Below are 22,930 nucleotides of genomic sequence, written 5' to 3'. Positions count from 1 at the left end.
CCTGGAGAGGGTGATGCGTGCAGGTCATGCCCACATCAGCAGACAGCACTTTAGATCACGACACCATAGCGTTTACTGTGGGTCCCATCACACAGTCCATCACATCAGCTTTGGATCAGTGGACAGTGAACAGAGCACATCAGGACGTACGACCGAGTAGTGCTGGCGTCTCACGTTTTGCTCCGTCACCAGGAGGAGGCAGCGCAGGAAACAGACTGCGGCCCACGTGCCACCGCTAGATCAGCGACATGCACACGTTGCACGCGGGGCGGTTTCACATGCAAATATGAGAGCCGATATAATTACGCTGTTACCATCAGTGAAACTCCAGTCAAAAACCACAAATTGTTTTCCTTTGTACTGGACTTGTTCATTAGTCTTACTCAGTTCTGAAACGACGTTTGTGAACTTGGGTCTTAGTGAAGAGAAAAGGTCGATAACACCCTCAGTACGAGAGGCTTGACCCTGAACGACCTGTGCACAGCGTCTCTGAGCATCCAAACACAGGCAAGGTGTGATTTCCCAAAGAGAGGCGACTCCTGCCTGTACGATTACGTTTGCTCAGTACAATCCTCAGTGAGAAACCCTTCATCCTGAACCCCCAAACATGCCTCTTAATTCTGGCTGTGGGTTAAAACATGGCCGCCGTGACTCATGAGCTTCACTCTGGGCTCAATCGGTCACCCGCGGTAACTCAGAGCTGTTACTACTCCCATTCTAGGGATCAACCTAACAACCATGTCAAGACTTCCCCCTAGTGGCGATTATGTTACACTGCAGGAGGTTTTACTGGTTCATCATCATCCAATCACAAAAGCCTCTGATATTTTCTCATTATTTTGCAAAACGTTTAATTAAACAAAGGCCTCTTGACCTCCAACACAACTGTCATTGGTACAGTGCTTAGTAAATGTCTGGTATTTTCACTTTAATCTCTTGTTTAAATAGGCATAACGCTGTAACAGGAATTTAAATAACAATGCTCTATGACACTATTACATATACTTTTAAAAAGCTTGGAAATAAGTGTACCTAGACATAACTGAACAGAATAAGGAGTCTTGTAATCGTCCCCTTTATGACTGTGTCCAGGGTAGCAGGGACGAAACGTGTGGACAGTGGAGTGTGATGCCCTTACACATAATGGGTGCGTGTGTGAGGGGCACGTTTGGTTGAGTATTTATTGACATTCATCTCATTTGACCAGCAGGCCTCTTGGTCGGCATTTCCACTTATGTCCAGCAGGGGGCAGCAGTTCCTGAGCGTCTGTGCGTCTTTCTGGCACTGGAGATACAGTATCCTGTACTTCCTCTGGGCTGCGTAGCCCCTCGAGGTGGTATCATTACCGCCAGGTCCTACTGTCAGAGCTGATAACAGAACAGAGACCCTCTAAAACGACACTACTACGTTACACTACTGCAGAGGCGTGTACCAGGTCTCCTTTGTGTCCTGACAGAAATATTTTAAGTACAGAAGGAGCTAGCCAGCCAAGGCGAGACGTGCGAGCTCTTTCAACGCTTTGTGAAGGCGAGATTTTATTTTCGTACATCTTTACCAACTCTGAGAGGTCCAGAAACAAAAGAGAATCTTTAGAGAAGTGAACAAGAGAAGAGAAAAAGAGGACATCAAACACGGCAGCGCGCCGACGGGTCCGAGTCGTCCTGGTGGCACTGTAGTCGCAGAACGCCCGCTGGCTCACGTTTGGCACTGGAGGGGGTCCCCCCGTCAGGAGAGGGGTCACGGGAGGGGCCGGACCAGGTAGAGCTTCTCGCCGTGCTCGCTGGTGAAGATGGGAGCCTTCTTGTAGTGCTCCAGCAGCTCCTCCATAGTACAAAAACGACGTTGGCCGATGCAGTAGACGCCCTCGCTGCACTGAATCTTGAAGTGTTTGTTCTTACCCGCCGCCTTCAGAGAGATGGAGAAGTCACTCGGCTGTATGGGGGTGGGGTGGGGTGGGGTGGGGGGGGTACAGAGTGAGTGAGTGAGAGTGAGACAGACAGACAGGGAGGGAGGGAGAGAGACAGTGAGAGAGAGAGTGAGGGAGAGAGAGAGAGAGAGAGAGAGAGAGTGAGAAAAAGAGTAAGTGAGAGAGACTGACAGCTGCACAGTTTCATGCCAAGACTGTGACTGCCACTGAATAAAAAAGCCATTTTAACGTTGATTTGGACATCTAGTTTCAATGATGCCAAATACAGTAGTTGACATCCAGAGAATTATGCAGAATAATTCAGATACGAAACACTAAAGGTTGTGTTTAGCCGTGTACGCAAACAAAACCGTGTGTGGGAGCGTTGTGGCAAACGGGAGAGACGACAAAAGCCAGTCACAACACGTCTGACAGCTTCCAAAGGCACGGAGGCCGTGTGCCCCTTACTCACCGAGGACTCGCTGTCACGCACTAGGAAGTCCCCATCCACGCCCTTCTGGTTCAGCGCGCACTCGGCCTGGTGCCGCGTCACCGCGCCGTAGTACCAATCCTTCCCGCCAAACTTCCCTGTGTGGGCGGGGCTGGTGTGCTGCTGGGGGCGGGGCCCATCCTCAGCCCCGCCCTCCGCTGGCCCGTCGCCGAGCACAGTCACGTAGTTCTTGGGCACGAGACCCACGTGGCCATGGCAGTTGCGACACCTCCACCACTCAGGGTCGTTCTCCGGCTTCTCCAAGACCTCCATCAGTTCCCCGCGCTCGAAGTTCAGCTCCTCGTCCAGGGCGGAGCTGAAGGGATAGAGCGTCTGGACAGTGTGCAGCACGCGCGCGCCATTGGCCAGGGCCGGGCGGGAGGCGGGCGGGTCCCTGGCCCTGCCCCCTCCGGCCACCTCGTCCTCCTCGTCTTCCTGGACGTAGTTGGAGGGGAACCAGCCCACGTGGCCGTCGCAGACGCCCCTCCACCAGCCGTCGCTGCACTTCTCCATCACCAGCAGGCGCGCGCCCTTCACCAGGCTCAGCTCGTCCTCGCGCTCTGCTGCGTAGGCGAACTTGGCCACGGCGGGCGTGTTCAGGTCGTAGATGCGTTCGCCGCTGCCACCGCCGCCGTTCGACGGGAACTCGGCATCTGTGCTGGGCGTGGGAGACGCGTCACGAGCGCTCACCTTCCGACGCGTCTTCCCCAGACCTGTGACGACGAGCAGACACGTTTAGAAACACACACGCATGCGTGCACGCGCACACACATACTCACATACACACGCGTGCCTACGCACGCACGCAGACACATGTACACACACATAGACGCACGCGCACACACACACGTGCAGACACTGAACACGTCTCCTACGACCTCAGTCATTTCTCCATCAGCTGCAGGTCAGTAAAGCATGTGCCCCTGCTACTGTAATATCAACCTCCCTCCTAAATCAAACACAGTAGTGCTGAGGCTGTAAGTTCATATTAGTGCCTCAGAAAGCCCTCCCCTCTCCCCAGAGCCCCTCCCCTCTCCCCAGAGCCCCTCCCCTCTCCTCAGAGAGATATTTCTATTTTTAGCCTGCTGCAGAAACAAAAACGATGGCAGACAAGCTAGGCGATGTTCCACATGCGAGAAATATTTTCTTTGTCACTCACACACGTGCTCATGCACACATGCACTCATGCAACAGACAGCCACAACATTCACTTCCGGAGGAAACAGCAGCAGATGATCCATTCATACACACACATGCACGTGTGTGTTTGTGTGTGTGTGTATGTGTGTGTGTGTGTGTGTGTGTGTGTGTGAGAGAGCAAGAGAGTACGCGTTACAGTGTGTTTATGGGTTAGTGTTACAGAGGAAAGATGGGTGACCCAATTTCATAAAATGAAATATATGAAATAATTTAAATAAAATTGCTAAGAATAAATAACACTGCTAAGAAAGTAACAGTTGTGGGCCCTTACACACCAACACTGCCTGCTGGCATTTCTGAACGGATGTATAAACTCCTTTAGATCACGTAAGACACGTCACACAGCATCTCACTCAGCAACTTCATTTCCACACTTTCAGGTTATTAATTAGACTAAAATAATTACACAACGCACTGCAGAAATCTTTTTTTCTGTTTTTGTTTTGGCTTTCAACCTTTAAATGAAACAGTTATGTAATATACATGACATGTCAAATCACGGGTCAACAGCTCACTGTCTACCAGGAAATCAAGACGCACCAATCAGGGTGAGCATCTTACAGCCCAGTGTCATGACGAGGGTCACCGTTTTCCGAAGAGGCAGTTCTCATGAACTCGCAGCTGAAAATGACCCGCGATCACACGTTTGACACACAACCTCTCTTCAGTGACAGGAGGACGTTCAACTGACTTCACATAATGAGGAGATTTGAGTGTCTACAAACCACAAGTCTCAGGACAGCCTTGTTAATAGCCTGGTCTGTAACACAGATACATCATTCGTGTGCAGATCAATAACTCGTCAGCATTCCTGTAAACACTACCTGGAGGTCTTCCTCTTATCCGCATCTATGAGACTTGATGGGAAAACCGACTCGGAGCCACACACTGAGATTTGTTAGCATGCAACGTTAAAGAAGAAGACATTTGCAGGAAAGAGATCAGAGTGGCTGACCTTAATGGCAGCCAATCAGGAGCATGGAAGATGAGTGGGGTTACACAGCCAATCAGGTGTGTGGGAGAGGGCAGAGGTCAGACAGAGGTTGAGCAGCGTGCATAACCTCAGAGACAGAGGTTAGCAGCTAAACGCCTCCAGCATGCTCCAACTGGCCACCCCCTTCAAACACACGAGGGCCCAGGAATGGGAACACAGAGCCTATTCTTACCTTAAACTAGACAGGTGATGTGTAAAACTAGACAGGTGCTGTGCTGTGTAAAACTAGACAGGTGATGTTACCAGTCACTACCAGTTTGTTAACATAAATGGAGACTTTTCCTATAAAGCTCCCACACTATGGAATAGCCTTCCTGCAAATGTTCCAGACTCAGACACAGTCTCAATATTTAAGGCTGAAAACCTATCTGTACAGTCAGGTGTTTTATTAACTACTTCCCATCTTGGGTAAAGGTGTACATCTGGTGGTCCATGGGCATTGTGGGTTATGGTAAACTGGGATGTTATGATGCTGTCACTTCACCTCTCAAGGTTGACTGAGAGCTGTGGAGTGCTGATGTTCCAGGGTGCCTCATGCCTGTGTTCCCCTCTGACTCTGTTCTTTAAGCTGTGCTCCCATAGCTAACGTAAGACCCTAGTGTTTATTGGTAAGTGTAATAGTGTTTAGTGTTAGTCCCTTAAACATATGTTTTGCACATATTTCGAAAAACACAGATACCAATTAAAAAAATTATTTGAAATTAATTAATTTATCTACTTGTTTTTGCATTTCAGAAAATATTTTATTTAAAACCCAGAATGTAATATGGCATTTCAATACACTAAATTAGGTTTAATTTTGACAAAGTGATGCAATTTAAGCAATAAACATATAGATTATTCTAAAACAGAAATTAATTGTTCATTTGAAGAGACCTGTCTTATATTCCTTTTAAATATTCACTAAAGCTCTTTAGTACAGCAAAAGTATTTATGTGATTATTCGATTAATTGATGACATAATCGACAGAATACTCGATTAATAAAATAATCACTGCGGCCCTACCGGCAACTCCCATACCACCCCTGTCTGGCTCGGGAATGATCACTCCTGATCCATTATTCCTGTCTTTATCATGAGTGTTATGACCCCCCAGCTGTGTAATTAACAAGGCAGAGTAAATCAGTAAGGCCTTACGATACAACCTAGCATGCTAGCTCCCCTCTTAACCTAGCCTTGATCACAACAAACCGACCACACACACGCACCACCACACGCGAAAGCGTGAGCGCGTGCGCACAGACACGTGCACGCACGCACGCACACATACAGTTCTTATCTCTGAAGACCATGCAGACAGGTGTCATTAGCACCAGGAGATTTCCAAAGGAGAAAGATTCTCTCTAACAGCGTTTACTGTGCCAGAATCTGCCCTCACGTAACCCAAACACAGAAGCCGTGAGCAGAGCCTGACCCCAGAGAGCCTCACCCAGAGTGTCCTTCAGGTTCTTCACCAGAGACCCTTTCTTCAGGCTGTTCTTGCGCTCCACGTAGTTGGAGGGGACGTAGCCCGTGCGGTTGGAGGCGTTGCGCACCCTCCACCAGGTCTTGGAGTCGTCCAGGAGCCACAGGCGCTCGTGCTTCCGGATGTCCAGTTCCTGCTCCTGCTGGGCTGTGTAGTCCCACTTGGCCACGACAATCACCTCCTCCGACATCCTGTCATGGGGTCGTACTGGAACAGCAGTGAGAGGGTTAGGGTTAAGGTTAAGGTTAGGCTTAAGGTTAGCAGGCCGAACGTGGACGAGACCCGCAATGGAGCCGTGACACGGTATCCCAACTGCCCCAACTACCTCAGATGAGTATCCACAAACCAGTCAGGACCCTGCGTTCCCGACTAACCCGGCTGCATTCCTGACACGGCTGCGTTTCTACCTCCCACACAGCCCAGCGATGGCGTTCAACGTTGGGTGCCATGGCTGTTTTGGCGCTACAGACGGTCCGGTGTGCGGGTGTGCCGGGATAAGTGACGCTCCTCCAGACAAGGCGGGTGTGCATCTCTGTAGCCCCCGTACGGGGCACTAACGCTGTAGGTCAGGGGGAACAGGGCCCCCCCTCGCCCACCGGCTGGAGAGGTTTCCCCTCAACCAACCGTTTAAGTACCAATTAGTATTTCACAACCTTACTCCTCATGCAGAGAGAGAAAGAGAGAGAGAGAGAGAGAGAGAGAGAGAGAGAGAGAGACTGAGCAGAAAAGTTTGGCTTTAATAGTACAGTTCAGCACTCTCACCAAGCACGAGCAAACGGGGAGACAGAAAGTAGAAAGAAAGAGCAGCGTGAGGAGGGGAGACAGGAATGAGAAAACAAAAGAACGTGGAATGAGCAATAGACGAGCCCAGCCTGCCGGAGGAGGATGGGGGAGACGAGGCGTCACCGCGCTGTCGTGGTGACGGATGAGTCCAGCTTGACTACCCCTCACCCACGCCGCTGCCTGACTGCACCGACAGGTGCCATGCCAGCCCCTGGAGAGCCCTGCATAGTGGGTACAGCGGGCATAGCTGAGTGCCCACGTGCAGACGCTGTCTCACGGCCCGTCCGAGCTGTCCATGGTGATGGCATGGCAGTTTCACCCGCTCAACGTTCAGTTCCAGCACCGTTTCTCCGCTACGCTCCATGTTCCAGGAATGATGGGAAGAGTTCCCGACCCCCAGCGCTGTGTTCCCCTGCTGGGAATGCGACGTGGAAATTTACATGCAGCGTTTGTTTTTTCGGTAATCCACAGCCACTGACAAGCAAGGCGGTGTTTACTTTGGACCGTCCAGCTACAGACCAGCAGGGCTGGGGTCCAGGACGCCCGGGGTCCAGGATAACCTGGTATCGAGCTAACAAGTTGAGACAGGTGTGTTTGAGCAGTCACCAATCACCGGTCTGTGCTGGACTCCTGCCCTGCAACATCCCAGCCTTTCTCAAACAACCCAGGGCGTCTGCACCCGCTGGGGAGACCGGGGGCAGGACCGTAGGCACGGTGAGGGAGTGGTGCAGTGAGGAAGGTCACGCTGGTCACAGGACGCATCGAGTAATGCTCACGCTTCTCCTAACGCACCACTACGGCTGCGCCAGCCAATCACGGCTGTGAGTTGTGAGCTAATTCTGCCGTTATGCAACTGGAGTTGGCAGCCAGCCAACACTCCTAGCGGAGTGGTGACAATCACAAACCACTGCCCACAGCGTGGACATGCAGTGTATTTACTGAAAAGTTAGAGAGATGGAAAACGAGAAGAAAGAAAGAGAAAGATAGATAGATAGATAGATAGATAGATAGATAGATAGATAGATAGATAGATAGATAGATAGATAGATAGAAAGAAAGAAAGAAAGAAAAAGAAAAAGTTCATGGAGCACAGCTGGGCTGTGGGAATCGTCCCTGCCCCCTGGGCGGATGTTCCGGCCAGACCCTGCCCTTGCGAGCCACGCCCCCACTTAACTGCCCAATTGTCCGGCCCCTGCTGCTGGAAAGCTCTGCCCACAACCACCTGTTCTGCTCTGGCTACTGTCATGCCCAACCCCCCAAACTGCCTGGGAACCACGGTAACAACAAACGGGGGAGGGGACACTGTGGGAGGAGCTTAAAATAGATGTGCGACTCTGTTGAGCTGGACTGAGACTCTCACTCCGGAGAGAGAACATTAGGGCAGAGACTGTTAGCTGACGAGTGAAACATGCCATCGAAACTCGCACGCACGATCGCACGCTCGCTGATAGTACCCAGGCTCATTAATTTTCACTCTCGTCACGGTTGCCATAACTCCCCAGCCCCTTCAGTCTTGAGACAATGTGCAGCATTTCAGAATAAACAAAACATACAAAAATAAACAAGACAGATAAAACTGATTTCAAAATCCCAGTGTGATCATCTGCAATAGGGCAAGGGAGAGGATGTGTGTGTGCGTGTGTGTGTGCGTGCGTGCGTGCGTGTATGTGTGCGTGCGTGTGTGTGGCAGGGGGGTGTTAAGGATGAGAAGAAAAGAATTAGCCATGCTCTATATAGCAAAACTCAACAGACATCTGCACTCAGGTGTGTGGGATTAAACCTCTGTTCATGTCTGTTAAAAGGTGTGTGTGTGATTGTGTGAGTGTGTGTGAGTGTGTCTGTGTCTGTGTGTGTGTGTGTGTGTGGGCACGTGCGTGCGTGCGTTCGTGTTGGGTCTGGCCGCTGGATTCCAGCAGTGTCAGTGTGCAGCACTACGTTGGCCAGAAGGATCCATGTGACTGGAGCCTCCTGTGACCCAGTTCCTGGGAAAGGCCTGACCCGAAGAGGAAGAGGAGGAGCAGAGGGTAAAAACAAGGGAATGAGAACGAGAGAGAGAGAGAGAGAGAGAGAGAGAGAGAGAGAGAGAGAGAGAGAGAGAGAGAGAGAGAGAGAGATTTAGTGTCCATAACCTGAGAAAAGGGGTCCTAATAAGAAACTCTGGACATCCAGAGAAGAGACATACAGTCAGAGACAGATCATAACCTTACACACACACACACACACACACACACACACACACACACACACACACACACAGGCCATCTTCAGAAGACAATGTGTTAAGAAACACAAATATGGTGAGGTGGTCTGAGTGTGGCAGCACTAAACAATCGTAAAGCATCTTAAACCAGTCCCACAGAGATACATCAAAGTGTGTGCGTGCGTGCGACTCTACAGGAGGTTTGTATACAAAGTTATTATACATTTTTTATTTTTATTTTTTTTGCCCTCTTTCTCACGTTTTCTTTTATTGTTAATTTTTGTTAATTCGAATTTGAGCGAGAGAAAGAAAGAGAGAGCGAAAGAGAGAGAGGGCTGGAGCTAAAGAGGCTGAGAGAACGAGAGATGGATGGATGGGGAGGGGGGGACGGAGAATCAATCAATCAATCACGCACAGCTCCACTCACCTTTTCCCAAACAGACATTTTTCCAAAGCCCACATATTGGAATTCACCATACTGCCTGTTGTTTTTGAAACATTGGCACCAGTTAAACATGAGCTACTGGTTCCCAGCGCAGGGACACGGATAGACCAGTGCAGACCTACCAGCACTGGTGCAGGAAAAACAAGAAACTGTTGTTTCTGTGAGCCATTTAGCTAATGTGCCCTGAGAAATGTGAAGTCAGAGAGGGGTGGGGTGGGGGGGGGGGGGTGGATCTTTATCGCACCTTTAACAAAATACTAGTGAAACATGCACTTCCTGCCAGGTGGTGCGGTAATGGCACGGCAGTAAGGCAGGAAGTGAGATGGAGTTTGCCAGCTCACTGAATTTCACACTACATTTGTTCAGCTTCGAATCCTCAAGTGCCATCTGTACCCTGGAACAACAGCAAGCACCTCTGCTGGTATCTGCCCACTCTGTGGGGGGGGTTGTGGTGTGGGGTGTGTTTGTTGGTATTTGGCTACTCTTGGGGTGTGTATGTGTGTGTGTGTGGGGGGGGGGGGGTATGTTGGTATCCACTTGCTCTGGGTGTGTGTGGGTGTGTGTGTATGTGTGTGTTGGTATCTGCTCTCTCTGGGTGTGTGTGGGTGTGTGTGTTGGTATCTGCTCTCTCTGGGTGTGTGTGGGTATATGTATGTGTGTGTTGGTATCTGCGGAGGTGTGTGCGAGTGTCTAAGCGTGTGTGTTTGTCCAGTCCCAATAACCATACCCACATTTCCCACAATGTAGTGGGATTTGACAGTGGTTTTTGAGGGTTGGCCATATTTAAACACTGGGACCAGCACACACACTCCCACGCCCACGCTGGTGTTCCACTGAGGAGAAACAGATGACGGCGTCTCTCTGGACAGCAGTTAATGCTCGCCGTGCGCTGGCATATTCCTGGACTGGAATATTTGCTTGACAGAAGACAGTAAAATCCCAGATCAGCTACTGGCCCTGAGCCCGGCGACTCTGAGAGACTTCACATGACTTTACCAAAACCGATCCACCTAAATAAATATCTCTCTCTCTCTCTCTCTCTCTCTCTCTCTCTCTCTCTCTCTCTCTCTCTCTCTCTCTCTCTCTCTCTCTCTCTCTCTCTCTCTCTCTCTCTCTCTCTCTCTCTCTCTCTCTCTCTCTCTCTCTCTCTCTCTCCTTCCCTCCCTCCCTCCCTCCCTCCTTTTCTCTCTGTCCATCCTAATTCCTTGCTTACTGGTGGCTCAAACCACAAATCCCAGAAGCCCCAGCGGAGGCTGAGCTTCCCAGCAGCTAAAAGCACAGCTCCTGTGTTTAACAGCCAAAACTGGCAGGGAAATGAACACGAGAGAGAGAGAGAGAGAGAGAGAGAGAGAGAGAGAGAGAGAGAGAGAGACAGAGAATGACAGAGAGAGAGAGAGAGCGAGAGAGAGAAAGAGAGAGAGCGAGAGAGAGAGAAAGAGAGCCCCCAACACACACACCCCCCTCTGTTGTACCCCACAGCTAACACATATGCGCACACACACACACACACACACCCCTCTGTTGTAAACAACATCTTTAAAAAACCTGAAGGCAGTCATTTGCCTGTCTACTTGTCCACACACACACACACACACACACACACACACACACACACACCCCTCTGTTTTATTACTTCCGCTTTTGAGAGCAACATTTATCCATCAGTAAAACTTTCCAACCCCCGAGAAGCCCTCTTCATAAAGCAACATTCTGAAACCTGAGCTAATAACCTAGCCAAACCAAATGACCTTTAACCTAATGACCCATAACCCATGCTAATATCTTTAATCTGTTTTGGTATAAATGCCCCCTTTCAGAACCATCACTGCAGTCTGTGCTTTCTGGTCAGCGTGCTCTGTTTCCACAATCCTCGTAATATCCACAGCTTCACATTCATGTATAACACTCTTCTGACACAGCCAGGATCTGGAGACCCTGCTGTAGTGTTTAGCAGACACATCCAAGTGAACGTCCCTCTCTCTCTCTCTCTCTCACACACACACACACACACACACACACACACACACACACAGCTCCTCACTTCAGTTGGCAGCTCAGTATGGCTGAAACACACTACAAACGGAACATTTTATAGCAATTTATAGCAATTGCAATATAGCAAGATTAAATTTTTATTTACCGGTGTTGCTGTTAACGAATTAACATGTCTATTGCAGTTGTGTTCATTTTTGGCTTGTTATTTTATTTTGTCAATTATGTTTTTGTAATACATTACATTTTTTTACTATTATCACTGTGGTGTGTGTGGGTGTGTGTGTGTGTGTCTGCTCTGACTATTATCATTGTGGTATAAATAAGAATATGTTCTTAATGACTTGCCTGGTTACATTAAATGTTAAATAAAGTAAATATATAACCTGAAACCTAACCTATAACATAATAACCCATAATCTAACCCAATAACCCATAACCTAACCCAATATCCCATAACCTAGCCCATTAACCCATAATCCAACCCAATATCACATAACCTAGCCTAATAACCCAACCCAGTAACCCATAACCCAACCTAATAACCCATAACCTCAACCAATAATCCATAAACCATCCTAATAACCTATAATTTAACCTATTAACTGAATAATCTAAAACCTGACCTAATAATCTAGAATCTAGTCAGATATTAGGTTAGGGATTAGGTTGACCAAAAGCCTAGCCAAACCTATGCCTGGAACACAGTCCAATTACCTGGGACATAATTTAATAATCTAACACTATTACACTAAAGCATAATAACCTGAAATGTAATCTAATAATATAATTTAGATCAGAGGGTCAGCTGTTACTGCTGGGCACATTACTTCATTCACACACACACACACACACACACACACACACACACACACACACACACACACACACACACACACAGAGCGAGAGAGAGAGAGTGCGTGAGCGAGCAAGTGAGTGTGTGTACACACAAGGCTCTTCAGTAGTGCAGTTAGCTAAGAGGGCTGTGTCCCATCGTCTGAGCCTCAGGCCGAACTGACTGTCCCCTTCCTTGCATACAGACTGAGTAATATGTGTTGCCATAGCATCCATCATGGGAGAAATCGCAACGTCCAATAACAATGCCAAAGAAGTTCTCACGAAACATCTCAGAAACGGAACGTTCGATCATTCCAGCCACGAATACGGAGAAGAAGGAATTCTGTTATGAACAGAGGGAAACAGTGGTGCTATAGCTCAGGTTATATCTCCTACACCTGTTTATAGTTCCTACGTCCAGCTCAGGTAGCGAGCCCCCCCAGGCTGCAGTACAGAGTGCCAGCCTTTGCAATACTCACAGTACCACAGGCTGCACTGTGTACATGAGCCTTCTAACCAATCACAAAGTCTCTAAATGTTTAAACGTGTGCTGAGAGTATCGGGACCAATCCCAGACGCTCCTGCAGTGTGGTTGTCTGATGGCGTGTACATGCTGCAACAAAGCTAAATGATATCAGAATAATGCAAATGACACGCAACACATCTAGTGGTTGACGATGTGTTTTTAATATACGGCACATGACAGTCCACCTGCTTTAAAGGTGTCCTTTATTGCAAGTTATGAAGAAAACATGCACTGACATTGTTCAACACTACGATGACGATATGAATTGCAATGACAAACAATACAGTTCCTATGTCTTTCTGTCTTTACACTGCTAACAAGCTCACTGAATAAACTAAATAAAGAAATAAAGAGAATATATTACACACTTTTATCAAGCAAATTTCACATGAATACCCAACCAACCAAAAGATTCACTTATTTTAATAAGGCAAGTTAACTATCAGAAAATGTAGTTTAAATTTCTTCTGCTCCTGTCAAATATTTTCTTCTTAACTCAGCATCACAGGTATAGCACGTGCAGGAAAAAGGAGGATGCGAATCTCGTGTTTAAACTGAAAAGTTTAATAAAATGAACGAAAACAAAACAGAACATAAAAGTGCACTGATGAAAAAAAGAAACAAACGTAACGTGGTCCGCGAAACAATCCGACTTACAAGGGGCAGAACATCATAACCCACCAGCGTCGCGGCACATGAGACACCATGCTCTATCCGGGTGGCACGTGGTAACAAATCAAAACAAAGCCCATGTGCAACTGTAACACAAACGTAAACAAACGCCACATGCAAAGCCACCAGGGAGGGAGGCTACACTCAACAGAAAATCTCTTGAAATAAAAAAAATTAAATACACACGGACACAGGCACACACGGGGCAGAAAACAACTTGGATAAATAATTCTAGATGAAACATGGCAGTTTAAAATGACTCCCATTACTTTCACCAAGGCCCTCAACTTCCTGTCTCACCACACGGTCTTCATCAACCTTCTGCCTGATCTGTCTCTCCTCACTGTGGTGTGTGTGTGTGTCCTGTCTCACCACACGGTCTTCGTCAATCATCTTCCTTACCCGTTTCTCATCACTGTGATGTGTGTGTTGTGACCATCATCACTGTGATTAGCCGCCAGTCTGAGGGCCACCAAATGGAGTCAATGTTTAATCTGATGAGTCAAAAAAACAAAGACTTTTTGTTTACACATGCCATGCAGATGATTTTTTTACCTTGTGTTTATTGCACATGTTCATATCGTGATGACGATGAAAACAATTTATCGGTCAGGCATCGCCCCTGACGGGATGCCGGTGCCGGTATTACAGTCGTGCTCTGACGTCAGATGACGGATCCTGCTGGCGCGTGGATGCTGGTACCTCGTCTCTATCGTGAGTTACAGCTGAGACTTGCGATTTTAAATGCCAGTGTTGGCAGCATCACAACTTTTATACTATAAAGTTTATCACAAATGCATCTATAAATATTGTTTTTTCAAACACTTATAAGAATACAACTCTATACGCATTAATTATTTATATATATATATATATATATATATATATATATATATATATATATATATATATATATATATATATACACGTTCATACATATATACACACACACACATATATATATACACACACATACATTCTGTTTGCAAAATGGGTAATGAAACAGGACATGTTACGATTGGTAAACACCAGAAAACAGCAAACACCAGCAACTGTGTAAAATGATCACAAGACTACAGCTACAGAGTAGGTGTACCTAATTAAGTCACAGAGTAGGTGGACCTCGGTTAAGCAAGTTACCGTTCAGAGTCCTATTTTGTCTGGACTTTGCAGTTCTGTCATACAGCCATACTGGAGGCAGCACAAACCCCCCCCCCCCCCCCACAAGTGGGAGAGTACACAGAGAGAGAGAGAGAGAGAGAGAGAGAGAGAGAGAGAGAGAGAGAGAGATTTTAAACAGTCTTATTAGTGCTGTTATGATTAGTGCATATGTTATTAATATGATATTTAGTGCATATGTTTAGTTATGTTTATGCTCTCCACTCGAGAGTGAGTGAGTGAGTGAGTGTGTGCGTGTGTTTGTGAGCACTGCCATGGTCAGATCAAATCCCTCTGTGTGTGTATGTGCATGGGTTACAGGGGACAAAGGTAGTATGCGTTTTTTCTTCCGAAGCCACCATTATTTCCTCCTGTGTCTGTAAACAACAGGCTCTATTGCACGGTGCATCACGGATCTAAAAGGCTCGGTGTCGTCGGGTCGAGGCAAGACAGCAGCTGAAACGCAAATCAGCCAAACCACTACAGACAGCACCAGGGCCCGAACCTCACACCCAACTCTCATCCTTAGTCACCACATGGCAGCAATCCAAGAATACGAGATGAGAAACAGATGCTCAGGAGTCAGGAGGTTCATTACCAGACACCAGGTCACTGTGGGTCAGAGTGATAACCTAGCAAACGAAGACATGAGCTGCCGAACAGGACAAGCGGTTCAGGTAAGAATGGGGTATAGGGGATAGGGGCCAGCCTGGTACCCTCCCTGAGAGAGAGAGAGAACTCTTCCAGATGAAAAGTGGGCCAAACAGATTTGCGTAGCTCATTAAATATTAGTGGCCCAGCTAAAGCCTGGAGACATACAGCAGTGTAGACTAGAAATCACACACACTCACACCCCTCATTGTAAGTAAATGATCTATTACTGACATGCTCTGATCTGAGTGTTCTCTGGTGTGTTGCTCTGGTGTGTCTTTAGCCAGCACTGCTACTGTACACCATTCCTCAACACCCCAAACACACCACAGCCTTCAGGCACGGAGCAGGGGGCAGGACTAGACGCCTCCGCCCACACCTCCACCGTGGGAGTAAGAGAGTCCAGCACAAGTGCCTATCAAGACGAGCCGCAATCATTTTGTTCATCTTTAACACACACACGCACGCGCAAGCACGCGCGCGCACACATACACACACACACACACACACACACACACACACACACACACACACACACTTTGATCAGTCATCGGTAGTGCCTTAGTCCTCTGAACAAGCTGTATTAAGAATCTCTGCACATAATGAGAAGTTCCTCCAGCTTCTGAGAGCGCCACCGAGCCAAGAGCAGGATGAACCGCTGTAACACACTTACTTTACACATGATGACAATTAACGCAACAGCACATGGGAGAGAGTGTGTATCCTGAGTAACACCACAGTCACACTAAAGCACACGTCCTCCAAAATCCCATTAACATCACAGTCACACTAACACACAGCCTACAGTGGACCACTAACATCACAGCCACGCTAACGCACACCCTACAGTAGACCACTCACGTTAACACACACCCTACAGTAGACCACTCACACCCTACAGTAGACCACTCACGCTAACGCACACCCTACAGTAGACCACTCACGCTAACACACACTCCATAGTAGACCACTCACACCCTACAGTAGACCACTCACGCTAACGCACACCCTACAGTAGACCACTCACGCTAATGCACACTCCATAGTAGACCACTCACGCTAACGCACACTCCATAGTAGACCACTCACGCTAACGCACACTCCATAGTAGACCACTCACGCTAACACACACCCTATAGTAGACCACTCACGCTAACACATACCCTATAGTAGACCACTCACGCTAACACATACCCTATAGTAGACCACTCACGCTAACACACACTCCATAGTAGACCACTGCTTTTACACTAGTTTTGCACCCTAAAGGAAAAAAAAAGAAAAGAAAAATAAAATAAAGAAATATATTTCTGTAATGGTGACCCTGAACACTGGTATATTTCTATAAGAGTGACCATTTCTCCTGCCAGGGACAGCAGCACATTAGAATAAAGGTACCAGTTGTTACTTAGCAACCCATGATGTAATTCTACAGGTATGATAAAATAAAATTGCTGTTATTAGACAATGACTAGAACCCTTTTCAATATCACAAAAGATTAGGTTACACCACACATTTCTAAGAATATCATATCAGACATTATCAGTACTTCTAGAAAGAGATTATATATATATATATATATATATATATATATATATATATATATATATATATATATATATATATATATATAGTATGCATGCTTTGTTTCGAAAATAGTATAGAAAGCCTGTTAACAGGGATCAGTGGTGTCTGTTCTTTAATAGTTTATTGTAAATATTTATTAAAAACATTTAAAAAACATCATTGTATTAATAGACTTGTTTTAACGTGACATTACTATAGCACTGTTTTGGTGGTACACTACATGAAATACAGTGGATTGCACACATCAGCAAAGCTAAAGATAGTCATACACATCACCCATATGCAACACACAGCCATCCCAACCTAGCAGTATGCCATCTTAGGACCGCAAAGCCAACTGAAAAAGTGGCAATATAACTCCTAACAATACAGGAGTCTGTAATGGTGGAAAATATGGTTAAAATCTCAAATCAGGTATCCTAAACATGCCAACATTTCCTCACCCAGCCTGTGAGCTGCAGAATGAGGCCATTTGGGTATCTAGTGTGTAAAGCACGACCCACAACTGCCATGCAAAGTGTGACCTGATGCTATTAACAGGAAGTCAACTGCATCTCCAGTTCCCAATCGCACAGGAGTTCCAGCGTACCAGCAGGGGTGGTCTGCCACATAGACCTCCTGTGCGGTTGGAAACTGGAGATGCAGTTGCCTCCAACACTGCACCCAGATTTGGGTTTCTGATTAATTTTTTTTTGTCAAGAGGATATTGTACTTGAATGTGTCTTCTTGTGGTTGGGTGAAGGGTTATGTGAAAGAATGCTTTTCTGGGTAAACAGATCCACATGTGCGCCAGGAGAAAACTGCCTGTCAAACTTTTTTAATGAGTAAACTCCTCACTCCACCAAACGAGGGCTGGGCTCATCGTTTTGGCCCAGTCTGCGTTTATCCCTTCTCTACTGCCTCAAACTTTTGGAAGGAAATAACGTGAACAGATACTCAGGATTCAGGTGCTGGATGAAGACTGACTGTGTTTTCTGTGTCTACGGTCGACAGCTCGACGGTGTGGAAGGCAAAGCTGTTTCAGCGAGCTTCAGCGGACACCCACTCACAAACCCAGAACATCGTTCAACTCACCATGAACCCGGACAGAACTGTAGGTGTGAACGCTACCTTCACCTTCCCAACCTTGCCAATAAACCAAGCCAACGCGTGTTAACAGTGTTAAATGTTTTATTAAACCGAAAATAGAAATGTAGGGACCGTCCTCTTTTACCTGTTTGTATTGTTTTGTGAAGTGTGTTGAATCCTGATCAAACAGTGGGGTACTCAAACAAACCTGCACTGTGCGTGGATCATCACACCCTTACACACACAGCCCCTTCAAACACACGTCCTGAACCTTGTGCTGGCACAGGTCATCTACATCTTGGTTTAGTAGCAAGACACAATCTCTAAAACAATCTATAAAAGACCTAATCTATAAAACCTAATCTATTTCTTAAATCCAAAAACTCTGATCTGCTTTACATATAAGAGGAAAGCAGTTGAATGTAAACTGGGTTTTATCTGAAACTGGGATGAGTTTGACTTTTAACCTCTCTTGATCATACTCTCACTGTAAGAAAGACAAAACTTAGCAGAAAGAAGTGCTCAAGTCACCTTGTGAAATCATGACAACAACCTGCAAACTCCGCCCTTTGAAAACAGTCCTGCACGTAGACTCCCCTCACACGCCAGTGCAGACACGCCCCTCACATGCCCGCTAATCCCACCCCAGTAGACTACAGTCTGAAGCACTATACTACACTGTACTGAGTATCTGGATCTTCTTACTTCTTCCTAGTAGCAGCATCACTTTAGACGCCTCAACACGCCCCACAGTCTGTAATCTCATCTTTGCTGACACCAGTAGAAGAATCAAGAAGTGAACAAGCAAAATGTAAAAATATCACTTAACCCACATCCAGCCCCTCCGTGACGCGTCAGTGCTGCTGCTGTATTTCCACTTCACACCTTACAACAGCGCTTTGAGGTGATCTACTCTTATAAGATGTATGGAAAACCAACCATAAATCCCAAATGAGTTTTAAAATAACCCAGGAAAACTAAACACAGTCACACAGTCTTTAGCGTTTGGGAGCTACAACACAAATCCATTCAGAGGCTGGAGCACATCCAGGCGCTGTGACCCATTACATAACTACGGGTTTGTACAGTACAAGAACACAGCGAGACCGTGAAGCGTTCTGTGTACCGAGAGTCTTCAGCGCAGGAGCTGATCTATCTGCCATCTGCCCGTGTTGTTGATGACATCAGCACGCCGGCATCAGCTTAGATAGCCCTGCTTGCCCCACGGGACTGAAGGACTGACATCAGCAGGGACACAAAGACGTCCTTCATCTTGCAAACCTTGACATGGGCAAGCGAGGGGCGGAATTTTACAAGAAACAGGAAGTACGAGGCATCCAAGACTCGAACAGGGACCCCCTGAAACTAGCAAGACTTGGAATCACACTGGTGGGTCATGAGACTTGCTGCGATGTTATAAACACGAGAGTCCCTGCAATGTTCGGAGAGTCTAATTTGTCCCCATCAGAGAAAGAGGCTATTTTGGGGGTTTCATTCATTTTCAGGCACTGAAGAGCCTTCCTGTCCTGATGATCTATTGTGTCTCTACATTTTCCTAGACGGTTAATGAAATATGCATCTCTGCACACGCAGAGCTGCTAACCACTCTGCTATCCGGGGAAGGAAACGCCAACAAATTCCCATAGCCTACGGATTTTCCTACAGAGCAGAGAAGGGAGCACTTTTTTGGGGGATATGTATAGTGATAGCCCTCCTGCATGACATGATCCATTTATAGATCACAACTCACTAACGGGTCCAACCCCCGACAACACAGCTCGGAAAGTGGAGTCCAGGAATTCCCAGGTTCGGGCTCAAACGACGACGCGCAACTCCACATTCAGACATAGTGGATTCGGACTTTTGAACTCAGGCAAAGAGCGTTTCAGGATTCCGAGAGGCCCCGGACTCGTGGGGTTCCTGACCCGGGCCAGTGGAAGCTAGTGTGAAAGAACTCAGCATGATGCATCATTGGAATGCCATGTGATTCCGTACAGGACCTGTCGACAGTGTACCATGACGACAGCCTTACTGGCCACACGAGGATCAGACCCAGCAGCGGCCGTGTGCGCGCGCGCGCGTGTGTGTGTCTATCACTGGGAGAAAATAACATGTCTGTTTCTGAGAGACAGCCACCTCACCCTCTGGAGAATGATGTCACCGCACTGCTGTGTGTGGTTGCACAGAACAAGAGTACCAGAGCGCTTTCTGACCCCGGCGACCCCCGGCCTGCGCCGCGACCCAGGTTAAGCACACTAGATCACAGAAACGCCTTCCGGGTGAACCAGATGAAGAACTCAAAAGGTGCTTCAAAGAGAACTTCGCACATACACAGCACTGCCTAAAATGAAAGTTACATTTATCACATCATATTTACAAGAGAACGGCATGTTATGTGAAGTAACAATGATAAGTGTGTTTCCCTGCTGATCGTTAAGGAAGCATTTGGGGAAAAAATTCACACACACAATTAAAAAACAAAGCAGGGAAGGAGTGGGGAGTTCAAACGCAGAGGTGAAGGGGCGGGGTTATTTTTGGCTTCGCTAAGCCACCCCTCCCCCTTGCTGGGGTAAACACAGCCGTGAACACAGCACAGGTTAGTGCCTTTCACACGTGCGGCACAAAGCAGGCACCAAACCACCACACCGTGGGGCACACCGGTTGCCATGCCAACACATATGCCCTATGCCAAGAGCCTGACATTAGTCAAGATGCACATCAAGAGAATTTGATTTAAAGGATGGATCTTGTCTGTGATGCTGGACGCGGGGCATTCTCGTCAAATATTTTCCTTTAACTGGCTGAATCTTATGTGGTCTTCACTCTGAAAGAAAGCAACTGTTTTTACTGTCGATAAATGACCGAATGAATTTATTTGATAATTAAAACTGCATAACACTGCACAGCATCATTAAAACAAACAAAGAAACAGCAGTAAATGTATTCACAAACACGTAGTGGGTACCCAGGATTGAACATGAACTAGACAATTCAGGAAACAGCTGGATCCTGAAGTGTTCAACACACACACACACACACACACAGAGAAGAGTCTACCTAATCTCCACTGAGAAAGTGAACAAGCTCATAGGAGTCACTGCACGACCTTTACCCTGCGTGTGCACTTGGATGGGTTCCTGCTCTTCATGTCGCGCTCATGGTAGATCAGTCATGTTAGTAACGTCAATCTTCCACAGACACAACGTGACCACAAAACACCTGTCAAAACAGCGCTTGGCGGGGAAAGGCTCATTCTAGCCTAGAGGTCACTAGATCTCTGGAATATTGTGTACTGGGCGGCACCAGCCACCTCCTGCCAGGAGATCTGAACGAACCCTAGTTACCTGTTCATATTCACCCACCTGGCGGGTCTGCCACACGCAACCGCAGAAAATACACGCAGCACTTTGCATTTGTTAGAAATCACAACACAAACCATCGCAGCCTGCACGTCAGATCACCCAGCGCGGCGCGCTCACTGCACGTCTGCGCGAGAGGAAAAGACCACCATCACACACCCGTCTCGTTATTCACGGGGATGAAAATCAGGAGCGAAACTGCACATCAGTGCTCACGCCAAACACCGAAAGCAGGCGGATCTCACGCGGTCTCTTAAGAACACCGGAGCAGCCGCGTGACGGCAACCCCACGTCCAGCTATTGTACTAACGTTAGCTACCGTGGCGCGGGCGCACAAAGCCTCGCGGGCGAAGACACTAACGCAGCATTTCTCGCGCTCTTCCATGAGCTTCTGTGAAGTTCTAGAACTACCGTTAGAATGTCACGAGACTCCCCCCCAGCCTCGGAACCGTGTTTGAGTGAGCCGCGTTAAAGCTGCTCTCGCCATCCTACACATACCTCCCAGACACACACACACACACCCCAACTTTGCACGCGATCTCCAGCTAACGGCAGTTCGGTGGGTGTTCTTACCGTGCCGGTTACCTCGAGCGGGTCGGGCGGCAGGTGCGGTGCGCTGTACCCTTCTCAGCTCCTGGACCTACGCATACAAAAGTTGTGTCTCCTAAAACGCCTTAGCGCGCACTCGCTTCCCTCCCGGTGTCTCTCGCAGGCCCTGGAACTCCGCTGCTCAGCCCACCGCCTCGCGCTGCCGAGTGACGTCAGCACCACCGATGCAGGACTGCCCCGCGCAGTGGCTGTTCACGTGCGCGCGGTGTCAGAAATAAGTTGAAACAAATTAGGAAACGACATTTAAATGTGTTTGAGCACACTTCGATAAAGAGCCGTCCAGCCTGCTTACTTGTCCCACGGACCGTCTCGGCACTGAGGCGTGCGCGTGTGAGAACGTGCAACCGTGCCCGCAGGAAGGAGCACGCGGGGAAAGGTGCGCTAGCCTCGAGGTCTGCACTCAGTCCACAGTGAGAAGGAGCCTCGGGTCTTGCAGTGCTGTTCGTCAGCGTGCTCCAGAAACTGCTTCGCGCGGTTACGTCGGTGCGAATCGGGCTAACAGTGGATGAGTTTTAACTGATGAGAATGAGAACACGAGACCTTTAAGGCTGTTTTTAATTCAGCGCGACATAACCGGAGTGGCAGTAAAGGTCCGACGTCTCCACTTAGTCTCCGTCCTTTGCAGGAGGAATGAAGCACCCGCGCTCACCGTCGCTCTTCCATATCAGGCGGCCTGAGGCGCTGGGAGCGCGAGGCACGGACCTTCCCGCACCCAAACCAAACACCGACTGGGCACGAGCCCCGGTCAGCAGTGGTTCTAATTTCTCCCTCAGTTTTTAATCTACTGTCGTATTTGTGAGAGTTGGCTCACTTTAGTCCAGACTGTCAACCTTTTAAACATAAATCCAACATTCTTCATTAATGACCGTCTGCTGGTTTCTGGTCACCTATAGGGTCAGTTCTAGACCTTTGACCCCACAGACAATAATGAACTTTACACTCCAGTGTTCTCGGTACGGTCTTTTACTGAACTGGGACCTGACGAC

The 22,930-nt window shown here is 47.8% G+C and overlaps 1 protein-coding gene across 2 annotated transcripts; it reads right to left on the bottom strand.

Moving 5' to 3' along the window:
• Positions 1-837: 837 nt before the first annotated feature.
• nck2b (NCK adaptor protein 2b) lies at positions 838-22,081 on the bottom strand. 2 transcript variants are annotated; one of them, XM_027004740.2, is made up of 5 exons: positions 21,909-22,081; positions 13,914-14,005; positions 6,021-6,263; positions 2,379-3,109; positions 838-1,932 (listed from the first exon to the last, which is right to left on the bottom strand). In XM_027004740.2, exons 3-5 carry the CDS (start codon positions 6,244-6,246, stop codon positions 1,738-1,740), a joined length of 1,152 nt encoding a protein of 383 aa, XP_026860541.2. In that variant the 5' UTR covers positions 6,247-6,263; positions 13,914-14,005; positions 21,909-22,081; the 3' UTR covers positions 838-1,737. The 2 variants fall into 2 exon arrangements, with proteins under 2 accessions (XP_026860541.2, XP_026860540.2); XM_027004739.2 differs by lacking the exon at positions 13,914-14,005.
• Positions 22,082-22,930: the final 849 nt, after the last annotated feature.

Source organism: Electrophorus electricus, chromosome 1 (genome assembly GCF_013358815.1).
Source record: "Electrophorus electricus isolate fEleEle1 chromosome 1, fEleEle1.pri, whole genome shotgun sequence".
In the NCBI taxonomy this organism is placed as follows: Eukaryota; Metazoa; Chordata; class Actinopteri; order Gymnotiformes; family Gymnotidae; genus Electrophorus; species Electrophorus electricus.
Note: the sequence above shows the minus strand (reverse complement) of the source record. Positions and strands in the feature narration are given on the sequence as shown.

Coding starts and splice junctions, on each gene's coding strand:
- nck2b (XM_027004740.2), bottom strand. CDS start 6,246: ATGTCGGAGGAGGTGATTGTCGTGGCCAAGTGGGACTACACAGCCCAG. Junction 3,110..6,020: donor GAACCTGAAGGACACTCTGG/GTGAGGCTCTCT, acceptor TCGTCGTCACAG/GTCTGGGGAAGACGCGTCGG. Junction 1,933..2,378: donor TGCGTGACAGCGAGTCCTCG/GTGAGTAAGGGG, acceptor ACCCCCATACAG/CCGAGTGACTTCTCCATCTC.